Here is a 13,114-nt window from a genome sequence, read left to right on the forward strand (position 1 = left end):
CTAGCTAATCTTCCTTAAGTTTAAATATTTATCTGCCTAAAGTCAGGAAAATTAAACCAACCTTTTGGACCCTCTTATTGCTTTTAGATTTTAAGTTCTCTTGAATGGGCAGTTACAAGAGAAAGGCTTTCAGATTCATGCTGTTCTTTGCTCTGGTTATTAAACCCTCCTTGGAAGTCCTAGGGTCTAAGGCTTGTTTCTACTGATTTTAAAACTGTAGCAAGTTTTAAAGATTTCCCTCATTCGGAGACCATATTAATCTGATATGAGGTATATTGGCATTACTTAGAAAATATATTTCTGCTGGACATGTGAAATATCTCAGGGAAAAAAATTGAAAGGTGTAGGTACGATTTCTCCTGAATTCTCTCTGACCCTCAAATGTCTTGATTTGAACTTGAGAGCATTTTGTTTTAAGTTTAGTTGGCATAGAGGTGCTCTGACACAGTATAACAGCACAATGATTTGAACTGAACACTTGATGTGTGAATGGTAGAAGTAGCTCAATTTTCTGGAGATCTATATTGAAAAGTTCTCAATTTCCCATTTTACAATGCCATCCCTAGGTAGGTGGGCCTAACTACTCAAGAAAGTTAGCTGCCAGAGGGAGCCAGCAGTAAGCAGCATTCCTCCGTGGCCTCTGCTTCAGATCCTGCCTCTTGTGTCTGCCCTTGGCTCCTCTTGACAGACTAGCGTGAACAATGAAACAAACTCTTTCCTCTCCAAGTTGCTCTTGTCACTGTTTGAAGGGAATTATAACAGAAGCTAAAAGCTAGAGAAGTAAGTTATATACAATGAAAGGTTGTGTTGTTGGTTGGTTTTTTAGTTTGCTTTGGTTTTGTTTTGTTTACTTTTGCTTTAAGTAAATATCTCTTGTTTTTATTCTTGTAAAGGCGGTTCCTTTGCAGTTTAGTTTCATTTAACAAATGGGAGCCAAGCACTGGCCTTTTCCTAAGCACAGAGCTACCTCTGTACAGACAAAGCCGCTAAATCAGTCTCCTCCACAGATGCAGAGAAGGAGGTAACCTCAGGGCAGGGCTGTGTGGGAGAGCGGACAGCTCAGGAAGATACCAAAGTAACCTCGGCGCAGGGCTGTGTGGGAGAGCAGGACAGCTCAGGAAGATACCAGAGTAGACCAGGGCACCTAATATAGCCTGATTTTACGCACGTAGATGTGCACATGCGCATAAGATGAGGTTTAGGACACATTTTCTGGAGAGACTGAGATGACTCTTAGAAATGAATCAGAGCTAAGTAGGTGAAAGAATATTTGAGACAAATGAACTCAGTTTTCTTGGGCAGATTCTAGACTCCTGTTCATCTGCACATACTAATAACACATACTAATGAATGAAACAGGAGTATGGCATTTGCTATGCCAGGAAAATCATTTTATTGAAACAGTGAACAACACATGACAGAGACACTGGTGAGGATTTGATCTGTCTGAATCACAAGGGCTCAACATGGACTTGTCCAGTCCATTCTGGGTACTTCTGAAGGTGATTTACCATCTACAACAAATGACATCTGGCTGATACAGATGTCTGGGAATTGGAATGGGATAGGGATGACATCTTCTTATTTCACATGGTATCCAGGCTTGTAGGATGTTAACTTGTCACCTTTAGGGGAAAATATTTTCTTTGAATTTGATGAAAAGCCGAAGTGAACTGGTGTGTGGGGGAAGGCATGTCTTTGGTGGTGATGCCAGGAGCTCAGCAGCAGGTGTTGCAAGGGGAAGTCCTGCAGGTGGTGCGACAGGGAGCAGGCTGGCAGCAGGGGGGCCTGCAGCAGGGAGCCTGCACTGAGATGGGCTGGCAGCAGGTGGAGGCCCAGCAGCAGGGCCTGCAGACCACAGCTGTGCAAGAGGTGGGGCAGCAGGTGATGGGGCGACAGCAGCCCTGCTGCAGGCTGCAGGGGTCACAGCAGATGGGGCGGCGGCAGGGCTCACAGATGGGCCTGGTGCAGTGGGGCACACAGGTCACAGGGCGACACACTGTGGTCTGGCAGGACACTGGGCGGCAGCAGCAGGGGTCCCTGCAGCAGCAGGGCTGGCAGCAGCCTCCTCCACAGCTCAGGGAGGAGAAGGATCCACAGCAGGAGCCGGTCATGGTGGTGTCTGGGCTGGAGTGGGGCTGAGAAGTGAAGAGAGGTTGGGAGTTCTCAGGTGTGATGTCTCCTCTGGGTCGGGTCCCTTTTTATACCTGGACAGTGCTGATGACCCTAGGCACATGATCATTCTTGTAAATCCTCTGGCTAATTAAGAGAAGAGTTAGCATTGACTAATGGTATTTTTGTCTCTGCCTCACTGCATATCATGCATACACATCACAAATACCCCTTTATTTTCTTTTGTGGTTTATTCTTACTGAATCTAAACACTGGATTCAATTATGATAAGTTTGAAATATTTCTAAGTCATCAAAGAGGAAAGAATTTATTTTCTAAACCATATATGATCTAACCACTCTCTCCTTGGCTCTTGATGTCATCATTTTGCCTTCAAAGACTCCCTGGCTTGCCACCCAAGCAGCGACTTACCTCATTAGTACACATGAACATGACAGCAGCACATTAATACTTTAAGCCAGACCATCCTCATCTGCTCCCCAGAGAACTCCCAGGATGCATTTCTGGCAAGTGTGTGGTTTCACACGTGATGAAGGACCACACGGGTATTTGTAGCCTGTCACACCGGCTTGATCACTCTCTCTTGCTGAGGATCAGGGTTTTCCAGTCCTGGCTGTTGTTTTCTTATTGACCTGGAATGCCCTTCTTGTCCTCAGGATTCAACTTCTACCTTGATCCTAAAACCTGCTTCAGAGATTCCTGAAGATTTTTATCTTTGGGATTTATTTAGGATTAGTCACTGCATCTGTAGACTCTGGGAAAGGATTGTGGAGAATCTGTGGGCCCATCCCCTCCCTCTTGGGGCTGAAGTTTTAGGGTTTACTAAGGTCACACAGGGAGGTCGCAGTGTGAGATCTGAGTTGTAAGTTCCCTTACTTATCAGTAAATTGTATCTGCCCTAAGGTCTATGCTTATAGCCCGGTAAACCATCATTTTATCGAAGTGAGTAGGACGTTTCCTTTTATGTTCCTGTAGGATTGCTAACTGATGCCATCAGAAGAGTGGGGAAACTTTTGACCACAGAAACAGGTAACTCCTGGCTGACGACCAAGCCCAGAAGGTTTTCTCTGAAGGTCATCAAAGGACAACATGTTGTTGGCACTCTTGTCTGTCTCCCTGATCGTAAACTCACCCACCCCCACACATGCGCACACAAACACATGATAAATGTTAAAAATAAAAACAACCCGACTTCAATGCTCTTTAGATGTAATTTATCCTGAAATGACTCCTCTCAAGTTTTAATGGTGAGGATTTTTGTTGACATCATGAGGACGTTAGCTCTATTGTATGTGAACGACGTCGTGGAAACACAGCTGTGACTTTTATCAAATTCATTAAACTTGCAAAGATTTTCCCCCCTTGGTTCCTTTGTACTGCTTTATGATCTGGAAGAAGGAAAATAGTTCCGAGTTTGTTCATATAATAGCCTTTTTATTTATGACCAGCCTCTATGGAGATTTTGTTGGCCTTAGTCATTTGAATGGGTGATTCACATCATAATATCAGAGAGAATCCCATTTTCTTTCATAGCATGTTTTTATTAAAAACTTCTACTCTAAGAACAGCTTACCATGGTTATGCTCTTGAATGGATTTCACTCACAAGTGTTATGTTTCAGGGGCCATTTTTCTGCCTACCACATGGGAACTTTAAGTTGCCATTCAATGAGTATGTCCTCCGTTCCATGGACGGTTTAACAGATATTTTAATAACTGATTAACTACCATAATAATCAATGGAGGTGGCTACTATTACCTCCACCCTAAGGAAGAGTAACCTGGAGCTTATACAGGGTAATTAATTTTCCTGAGATCACATAGCTATCTACTTATAGAGTCTGGATGCAAAGTCAGCTGTGCTTCACTGGTAAGTTTATGTTTAAACAATGATGTTTGCAAACAGTGGAATCATCCTACAACTTAAGGCTAATAAATTGACTTTACACTGTCCATATACGTTAAGTTTTATCTATTAGCCTCCAAATTTATTAATTTATGACCACAAAACTTATTAAAAATCCAAGTTTAACCTAGCATATATTCTTGGACATCACTTAATTTTTACTGTCTTTGTGGAAAACAATCTTCCTGTCTTTGCACACTGACTGGCATACTGGGTTAGTTTATTATGACCATGGTTGAGTTAGTTGTATTCAAATATGGTCTATAACAAGAATCTGCAAACTCTCACCAAGTACAATAATAAGTGTTTATTTCCTGGTTACCTGTCTGCAGGTCAGTTTGGCTCATTTAAAACTGGGCGTGGCTTCTGGTCACAGGTTAGTTTGGGGCTTTAGGAATTAAGGGAGTCATATTTCAGAAATGAAATTATCTATTTTCTAGACCCATGCAAGAACAGGATAAGCAAGGAATAATTGTATCTGAGTGTAGATGACCTATATTTACATTTTCAAAGTATTTGTTTTTTATTTGAAGTTAAAAATCTAATGAATTGTCCTATGTTTTAGGTGTTAGTCCCACTTCTGCCAGAGAGAGGAGCCCACAGACACATATTAGGTCTTTGTTTGGATAATCTAATGAAATTAAGAATCAACTATTTTAGTAGTCTCTGCTGGGCTGCTTACACAATGCCTTTTAGAGAGTGAGATTGTGGCCTATATTCATATAAACAGCTTATATTCCTTTTTATTTCCCCTATTCATCCAGATAGTCCAGAGTCATCAGTTATCAAACAGCCTGATTTCTGTTTAGAAGCTCACACTTTCTATTTCTTGTTAGTTTGTGATCCAAAAGACAGAACAAAGCCCAAAATATTAAGAACACAGTTTTATGAAAATAGATGTCTTCCTGAGTGTATATGTGTGTGCACATGCATGCGCTCACACCTATGTTATGCCCATGCACTGAGGCAGGAGGACAACCTTGAGTGATGTTCCTCAGGTGTCATCTGCCTTTTGCTCATTTGAGGTTCTCTCACTTAGCCTAAAACTTATCAAACTGCATAGGGTGACTGAGCAGTGTGTACCAGGGATCTTCCCTTCTCCACCTGGTGCTGGGATTACAAGTGGGTACCACTATGCTGAGCGTTTTCTCCATGGGTTCTGGAAACTGAACTCAGGTCTTTGTATGGCAAATATTTTCCTAACTGAGCTTTCTCCTTAACCTCAGAAGTAGATGTTTTCTTAATTAAACATTTCCTTTGAAATTCTATTTCATTGCTTAAATTAAATAAAAATGGTTCCAATGACCGATGGATAAAATTTTCTCCTGGGAAAAGAGAATCATTGAGAGATGGGTTAGTAAGTTCTGTTTGTCACCAGAATTAAAGAAATTCAGTATATAACTTTTAAATTAATAAATTTCTGAACTGAAAGAAAAGAGAATCCAAATGGTAGAAGAAAGTCAATTGCTATTCTGTGGGGTTTGTAAGCAACTGGAGACCAGACTGGTGAGCTGGTGTGAGCTGGTGTGAGCTGGTGTGAGCTGGTGTGAGCTGGTGTGAACTGGTGCTGCAACTTACAGGTGTGAGTCATTCTCTCAGAGCTGGGATTTTACTCTCTTCTTACAGAAGTCATGTGACGTTACTTCAAGCCCATTAAAAGCTGAGACTTTGATGGGAATCCCCTGACACAGATGGGAGAACTAGAAAAAAATTAGGTCCATTGATCAAGAGAAGTCCTGTTCTTTGGAGAGATTTAATGGGAGAAGAATAAGCCCTGTGTTTACACTGAGGTCTAAAAGCTAATGTGGGTTTCAAATCCAATTTCAGATGGTTATGTCAGCATCCAAAGCTAAGACATTGATTTGTCTCTGGTTAGAGAACTTGTAGGAAACTGGAAACCATTGTGAGAAATAATATAGGCCATCTATTTCCCCACCCAATGTACCATTATTTGTCATGATTTAATACTGTACAGGTTTTGTTCCACCTATAGGAAGTTTCATATTCCTTGGCTCTAGGAATGTCCTTATTGTTTCTATTTTTGTTTTCTGGTTTTTGAGACAGGGTTTCTCTGTGTAACCCTGGATGTCCTGGAACTCACTCTGTAGACCAGGGTGGCCTCAAACTCAGAAAGATCCAACTGCCTCTGCCTCTGCCTCTGCCTTCTGAGTGCTGGGATTAGTATCATGTGCCACCACTGCCCAGCTTATTGTTTTACTTTTTATCAATCAATGAACTGGCAATCTCAATTATGTCTGGATTGTTAGAACATTCACCCCCCCCCCTATTTAGTGTGTTCGGTGTTATAGTGATGGACATGACTTCCTCTTCAAAGCCACACAAATCATGTAGGTGGCAGTGAAAATGGTGTCATCTAATGCCATGGCCTGGCACTCCTTAGTGAAAGGACCTTTTTGAGAGCAAAGGGTCCTACTAACCCATAATAGCTCATGAGCTTTGGTGGGGTTCATTTGTGCAGTTTCAGCACATCTCAGTTAAGTAGATATTCTTGCTGTGATCAAGGCAGCAGAGAAGACAGTGCAATTTTTGTTTATTCATGATTATTTTGCATCTTACCACACCCTCAGTGTGTGGGGTGGTCCAGATTCTAACTATCAAGAAGTTCCCACCTCCCATGAGCAGCTGGTCTCAGGTGCTCAGATCCACAGGCAATCTGGAGCTCTCATCCTCCTCATTTCACTTATTAAATGTGAAAAGCATTGGACACCTGTGATCTCTCCTTTGTGAACAACTACAGCCACGATTTTCCAATCCTAACTTATGCAAGTGAGGCTCCCACTCACCCACATGAAGAGCTGCTGTAAGCAAGACAGTGAGGAAAGGATCGGAAAGGTTAACATCAGCTTGTCACAGATTCTGTCTGTCTGAGTCCTAGTTGGCCAGAGGTGTCACATCTGCTGTGGTTTAACAGTTTGCTGGGACCAGAAGGACATGGTGGAACTGATGCTACATGAGTTATGGGACCCGAGCCTCAGGCATTGGCATTTATTTCATCCTTCTCTCTGGAATGACCCACGAACAGATGAAAGGCTGGGCATCCAGCTGACAAATGGTTTGGGTGAGCATCCCTCAAGGACCCAGGTGCGAAAGAATGCCACCTTTAAAAGGCTTCTGTGTTAGGCGTTGGTCTCCAGCTGTGGTGCTATTCAAGGGTAATTGGACCATGAGAATGATCGCTGCATCAGCAGGTGTCTTAGTTAGGGTTTCTATTGCTGTGAAGAGACACCATGACCATGACAAGTCTTACAAAAAAAAAAAAAAAAAAAAAAAAAAAACATTTAATTGGGACTGGCTTACAGTTCAGAGGTTTAGTCCATTATTGACCTGGCTGGAAGCATGGCAGTGTGCAGGCAAACGTGGTGCTAAAGAAGAAGCCAAGAGTTCTACATCTGGATGGGCAGGCAGAAGGAAGAGAGAAAGCCACTGCTTCTGAAGTGCTTCTGAAGCCTCTGAAACCTCCAAGCCCACCCCTAGTGACATACTTCCTCCAACAAGGCGGCACCTGCTAATAGTGCCACTCCTTATGAGCCTATGGGGGTTATTTTCAAACCACCACCGTGGGCTAAGTCACGGATGAGCTTCACGTCTTTAAGAGCTGTTAGAATACGGTCTGTTTGAAATGGATGTGCACCCACCCCTGGCTACTATGACCTAATTTTTAAACTACTTAAAAAGAGAATAAGAGCTTAAGGATTCCAGTCTTGAAGGGTGTGTATCTGTTAAAATATTAAGAATGGAAATGCTTGAGATGCAAAGACTCCAAAAGGCCACTTTCTGAACATTCCAGGCTCTCCAGATGAGTCGCATGCCCATGAAAACACAACAAAAATATGAATTTCTTCACAGCACAACTCCATGAGTAATACAACTTACTTTGTGATTATAAATTCTGAGGTGCTGCCTCATTAATTGAAATAAGTTGAGGACATTATTTTATATTAATTAGTTTATTAATTAATTGAGACATGGCCTTGCTATCTAGCACTGCTTGGCCTAATACTCATTATTTAGCTCAGTTGCCTTCAACTTAAGATTCTTATGCCTCAGCTTTTCTGGATAATGGAATTAAAGGCATTCCCTACCACACATGGTTCATTACATTTTTAAAAGAAGACTTTTTTTTGATTTCACTGGCATGTACATTTTTTCCCCTCAGAAATTTGCTTTTACGTTCTTCTACAAAATTGAGCTAATGGGATTAAAGGTATCATATACTAAAGGCATAAGTATGTTAATTAAGAACAAAGATGTGAGTTAAAATTTCCCCAGATTTGAATGTTAGGCACGCACATATAGACACATGCATACAAATAATGTCACACAGCAATTATCTTTTAAAATGATTTAAATATAATTAAATTTCTACCATATTTATATAAAATGTAAATCTTTGATTTTATGAAATCTACCTTAGTTTTAATTATATGTATCTGTGTGTATAACTGTCCACTGAGGACGGGGACATCGGATCTTCTAGAGACAGAGTTACAAGTAGTTGTGAACCATCCAATGTGTGTGCTGGGAACCAAACTTGGGTCCTCTGGAAGAGCAGTAGTATATACTCTTAACCACTTAGTTATTTCTCCAGTCCCTTCAAGTATGTTTTAAAGATTACTTTTCTGTTTGAAGGGATATGCATGTGTGTGTATGCATGTGTGTGTATCTATGTATATGTGTGGAGGGGGTGCAGTTGCCCATGGAGGCCAAAGAAAGGTAGCCAGTCCCCTGGGCCCAGGGCTGTGGTGAGTTTATACTGCTTAAATAAGCTCAGGTCCTTTGCAAGAGCAGTGACTGCTCTTAACCAGCCAGTCCTAAGTCCTCTATGCTTGAGTACAATGGTTATGGAAGACACAGACGACAGTGAATTCTTATATGTAAGAAAGTTTATTCAAAAGAAGAGAGACAATAGAATAAAAGAAATTCATTTTAGGGAAAAACACACAGGTCTGGGTTATAAAGTCAATACTAAGATAAGGGCTGTAGAAAAATGTCTAATTTACTGGGAAGAATAATTTAGATCTACAAAGTCAATCAATTTGGAGAACTGGGATAAATTCTTAGGTCACAACTTAGAGATTAATTTCAGCACAGCACATTGGAAAGACACAGTAGCAAACGAGAGAATGTAAAGTGAACCAGGGGGTGTTGATTGATTCTGGGGAGGATGGCGGGCTCCCAGGAATGGTGTGGCTCATTCTGCTAAATGATGTCGAACAGACTCCATGTGTCTTACTAGTTGAGTTCCCATGCAAGAATGGTACATATCCGTAAGAGAAGATGAGCCTAGAGCAGGGATCTCAGCAGCAGGGGATGGCACAGCACATGGGGCGGGGGCAGGTGGAGATGACACAGGTGGGGCGGTAGCAAGTGGTTTGGCAGCAGACCTGACCACAGACTGGTCTCAGACAGCAGCAAGGGCGGCAACAGGGACGGCAGCAGGGACGGCAACAGGGGCGGCAGCAGCTGGAGCCACAGCAGCTGGAGCTACCACAGGATGGTTGACAGCAGCTAGAGATGCAGCAGCTGGGGCGGCAGCAGCTGGGGCGGCAGCAGGTGGGCTGGCAGCACACAGACTGGCAGCACTGGGGCCTGCAGCAGCTGGACACACAGCAGCTGGGTCTGCAGCAGCTGGACACACAGCAGCTGGGTCTGCAGCAGCTGGGGCGGCAGCAGCTGGACACACAGCAGCTGGGGCGGCAGCAGGTGGTCCTACAGCAGGTGGTCTGGCAGCAGCTAGGCTGGCAGCAGCCTTGGCCGCATCCCTCCTCAGAGCAGACAGAGCCGCAGCAAGAGTTGACCATGGTGTCAGAGGTGGAGGTTCTGGGTGGGTTTCTGAGAGAGTGAAGGTATTGGGTTTGGAAGTCTCCTTGCCTCACACCCCCTTTTATACCCCGCTGAATGCCTCATATGACTACATCATTATTTCCTTGTTAGTATTTACCTTCTTGGAAAACTTAATCATTTAATTACATAATTGTAATGTTTCTAGTTAAATACTCGAAAACAAAGAAAACATGACGTTTTCTTTTCCTGATGGCTCCCATGTCTGCAACTGAAACACTGCTTGCATTTTTTTTTTCTAAATGGGTCACCTGTTGTTACTAGCAACTTGTCATATGACTCTCTGGCATTTTGTTTTCTAAATGTGGCATTTTCTCCCATCTGTACACCATTCCTTGCAAATCATGAAAATGTTCTTCCACAAATTCCAGGATGCCTTTGGCTCTCAAGGAACGTTCCTTCCAGCTGAGATTCAGGAAGGAGAAGGAAAGGCTGTTTAGAAGGAGGTTGTCCATCTCTCATGAGGATGATGGTGGTTTTGTGTGTCCATTAGAGGATCTGGGAGACCGGCAGACCTGAGACCTAAGTTGTCAGATCTCATTCCAGTATCTGAAGTCGAAGAGCTTGGCTATGGTGCAACCACTTAGAAATAATAGAAACTCAATTTTTCTGTATGTCTTTTTGAAGAACGATTAAGAGTGGGAAAATTTTGTTCATCTTTTACTCATGAAACCGCACGTAGATTTTTCACTCACCATGACATTTAAAAATGTACAGAGTAGGTACCATACTTCATTAGCATTTATCATGTTTGTCTACCTATCCACCTATGTATTTATTTACTTATTATGTGTATGTGTGTGTATGGATCCTGGGGTTGGAATTTAGGTCATTAGGCTTGGCAGCACATGCCTTTACCTGCTGAGTCCCCGAGTCTCCTTGGTGGTCTGAATATACATATATGTATATATACATATATATATACATATATACACATCTGTATATACATATATGTATATTCACACATGTATACATGTGTGTATGTGGGTACATGCATGTATATGTGTATATGTATACACACACACATATATATATTTAAATATAATATTTATATATTTATAAAAATATATTATATAGATTTATCAGGTCTATATGCTGCCATGCCTGATGACCTGAATTCCAACCCTGGGATCCACAAGGTGCATGTACCCACACTCATACACACACGTATATATATATATATATATATATATATATATATATATATATATACACACACACACACACACACACACACACACACATATATATACACATATATATGTATATATATATATACAGGTAGGTATGCAGATAAATTTGGCAAAAAGCTAATGAAGTATTGTACCTACTCTGTACTTTTTTTGAATGCCTTGGTGAGTGAAAAACCTATGTGCAGTTTCATAGTTAAAAGATGAATAAAATTTCCCAACTCTTTTTTTTTAATTATTTTTTTTAAGATTTATTTATTTAGTATATGTAAGTACACTGCAGCTCTCTTCAGACACACCAGAAAAGGGCATCAGATTTGTTACAGATGGTTGTGAGCCACCATGTGGTTGCTGGGATTTGAACTCAGAACCTTTGGAAGAGCAGTCGGTGCTCTTAACTGCTGAGCCATCTCTCCAGCCCCAATTTTCCAACTCTTAATCCTTCTCCAGAAAGACATACACAAATATTATTATATACAATATATAACATAACATGTAATATAAAGTATAATATATTATATTCTATTAATATAATATATTTATATAATATTAGTAATAATATATTTTATATAATAAGGCTATTATGCATACCAAAGGATCTTGAATGAGATAAGAAATGACTCATGAAGGGGAATTTACTTTTGGTCAGAGACTCTTGGGGTGTATGTGTATGTGAGAGAGAGAGTGAGAAAGATAGATAGAGAGAGAGAGAAAGAGAGAGAGAGAGAGAGAGAGAGAGAGAGAGAGAGAGAGAGAGGAGAGAGAGCGATCCTAACTTTGACAATATATCAAAGAGTTTCTGCTGGCTATTCTAAGCATAGAGCAAGTAGCCCTCACTCCTTTATATGAGTGGTTGGATAAGACATAGGCAGGGGAAGCCATTGGGCACAAGACAAAGAATTCCAATGACTTAAATGAAACAACTAAAATCAGAATATGCAGTTTATGAATGTGTTCCATGTACCCTTGGTGGGAGTGTAGTTTGTAAAATGTTGCTACATACTAGACACTGTGTGGGTTTGTGTAGGGGATATAGTTTGTAAAGTGTCACTGTGCATCAGGCATTGTGTGATTGTATTGTGTTTCTTTTGTTTTTAACACAGTTCTATGAAGACTACTCATTCTTCTGATAGAGGAGGTGAAAGAAGTACAGAGAGCCTAAAGCCAAAACATCTTCCCAAGAGGAAATACAAGGCGAGCTGAACCTGCCCCTGAGCAGCAGAGGGAGTATGAAGAACTAAGCTTGCAGCCTTCCCTGGAGGTGTTTCATCTTCTTGGAATGCTGCTCACCCATCAAGGCTCAGCAGAGATGTTTCCTCCTGCATGGTGTCTGCCCTGCTAAGCGGCCCTCTCACATGTCATGACCCTCTGTGTCAAGCTTCTAACGCAGCACATTCTACTTTATGATAGTGGTGTGTGGAGTGGATGGAGGCATAGGAATAGGCCATTGTATAGATTAGAGAAAAGACAGGAAATAGTTCAAAAGTGATTGTTGACTTATCAAATCCATTAGCCAGATATTCATATTGCTTATGAGACATTTATAGTGGTGTGTCACCAGATAAAGGTTATGTGTAGAAAGCTGCAGAAAACTTGATTTGCAGTGAAAGACTTGTTTGCAGATGTCCGTCAACAAACACATTGCTCAACTCACATGTCTACAGCCATGGGAAGGACTAGGAAGGGAGGCACTAACAAATCATAACACCTATTCTTTTTTGCCCCAGACTTCCCAGTTTTACTCTTACTGCTAGGAAAACTATCAATTAGCCAAAAATATTTCTGGACACCTCCCGATTTTGCTTGAATTTTACACACTACAGAATCTTGGACAAAGACTCCATCTCAGAAGGTCCTAGAGAGAAAATGGGGAAAATGGTCCAAAGAGGTGAGGGCTGGGGGGAAACCCCAAGTATGGATGGGTTTAAGGAGGCAGCATTGCATACCAATAGATCCTGAATGAGATTAGCAATGACTCACGAAGAGGAATTTACTTTTGGTCACAGACTATTGTGTTGCTTTAA

At 41.5% G+C, this 13,114-nt stretch overlaps 2 protein-coding genes across 4 annotated transcripts in view; both read right to left on the bottom strand.

The window, feature by feature from the left end:
- Positions 1–1,359: 1,359 nt before the first annotated feature.
- Positions 1,360–13,114, bottom strand: part of LOC116077698 (keratin-associated protein 2-1) — a 47,965-nt gene continuing 36,210 nt past the window's right edge. The window contains exons 1-2 of one of the 2 annotated variants that reach the window (XM_031352419.1): positions 2,545–2,564; positions 1,360–2,226 (exon numbers count right to left, since the gene is read on the bottom strand). In XM_031352419.1, the coding sequence (XP_031208279.1) occupies positions 1,719–2,114 (396 nt within the window). In that variant the 5' untranslated portion in view covers positions 2,115–2,226; positions 2,545–2,564 and the 3' untranslated portion in view covers positions 1,360–1,718. Of the gene's footprint in view, positions 2,227–2,544; positions 2,565–13,114 lie in introns of those variants that run through there. The other variant, XM_031352420.1, reaches the window with a different exon arrangement.
- LOC116077692 (keratin-associated protein 4-11-like) lies at positions 9,357–9,924 on the bottom strand. 2 transcript variants are annotated; one of them, XM_031352410.1, is made up of 2 exons: positions 9,739–9,924; positions 9,357–9,672 (listed from the first exon to the last, which is right to left on the bottom strand). In XM_031352410.1, exons 1-2 carry the CDS (start codon positions 9,858–9,860, stop codon positions 9,357–9,359), a joined length of 438 nt encoding a protein of 145 aa, XP_031208270.1. In that variant the 5' UTR covers positions 9,861–9,924. The 2 variants fall into 2 exon arrangements, with proteins under 2 accessions (XP_031208270.1, XP_031208268.1); XM_031352408.1 differs by having other exon boundaries at positions 9,357–9,924.

This window comes from Mastomys coucha, unplaced genomic scaffold (assembly GCF_008632895.1).
Source record: "Mastomys coucha isolate ucsf_1 unplaced genomic scaffold, UCSF_Mcou_1 pScaffold5, whole genome shotgun sequence".
Taxonomy (NCBI): Eukaryota; Metazoa; Chordata; class Mammalia; order Rodentia; family Muridae; genus Mastomys; species Mastomys coucha.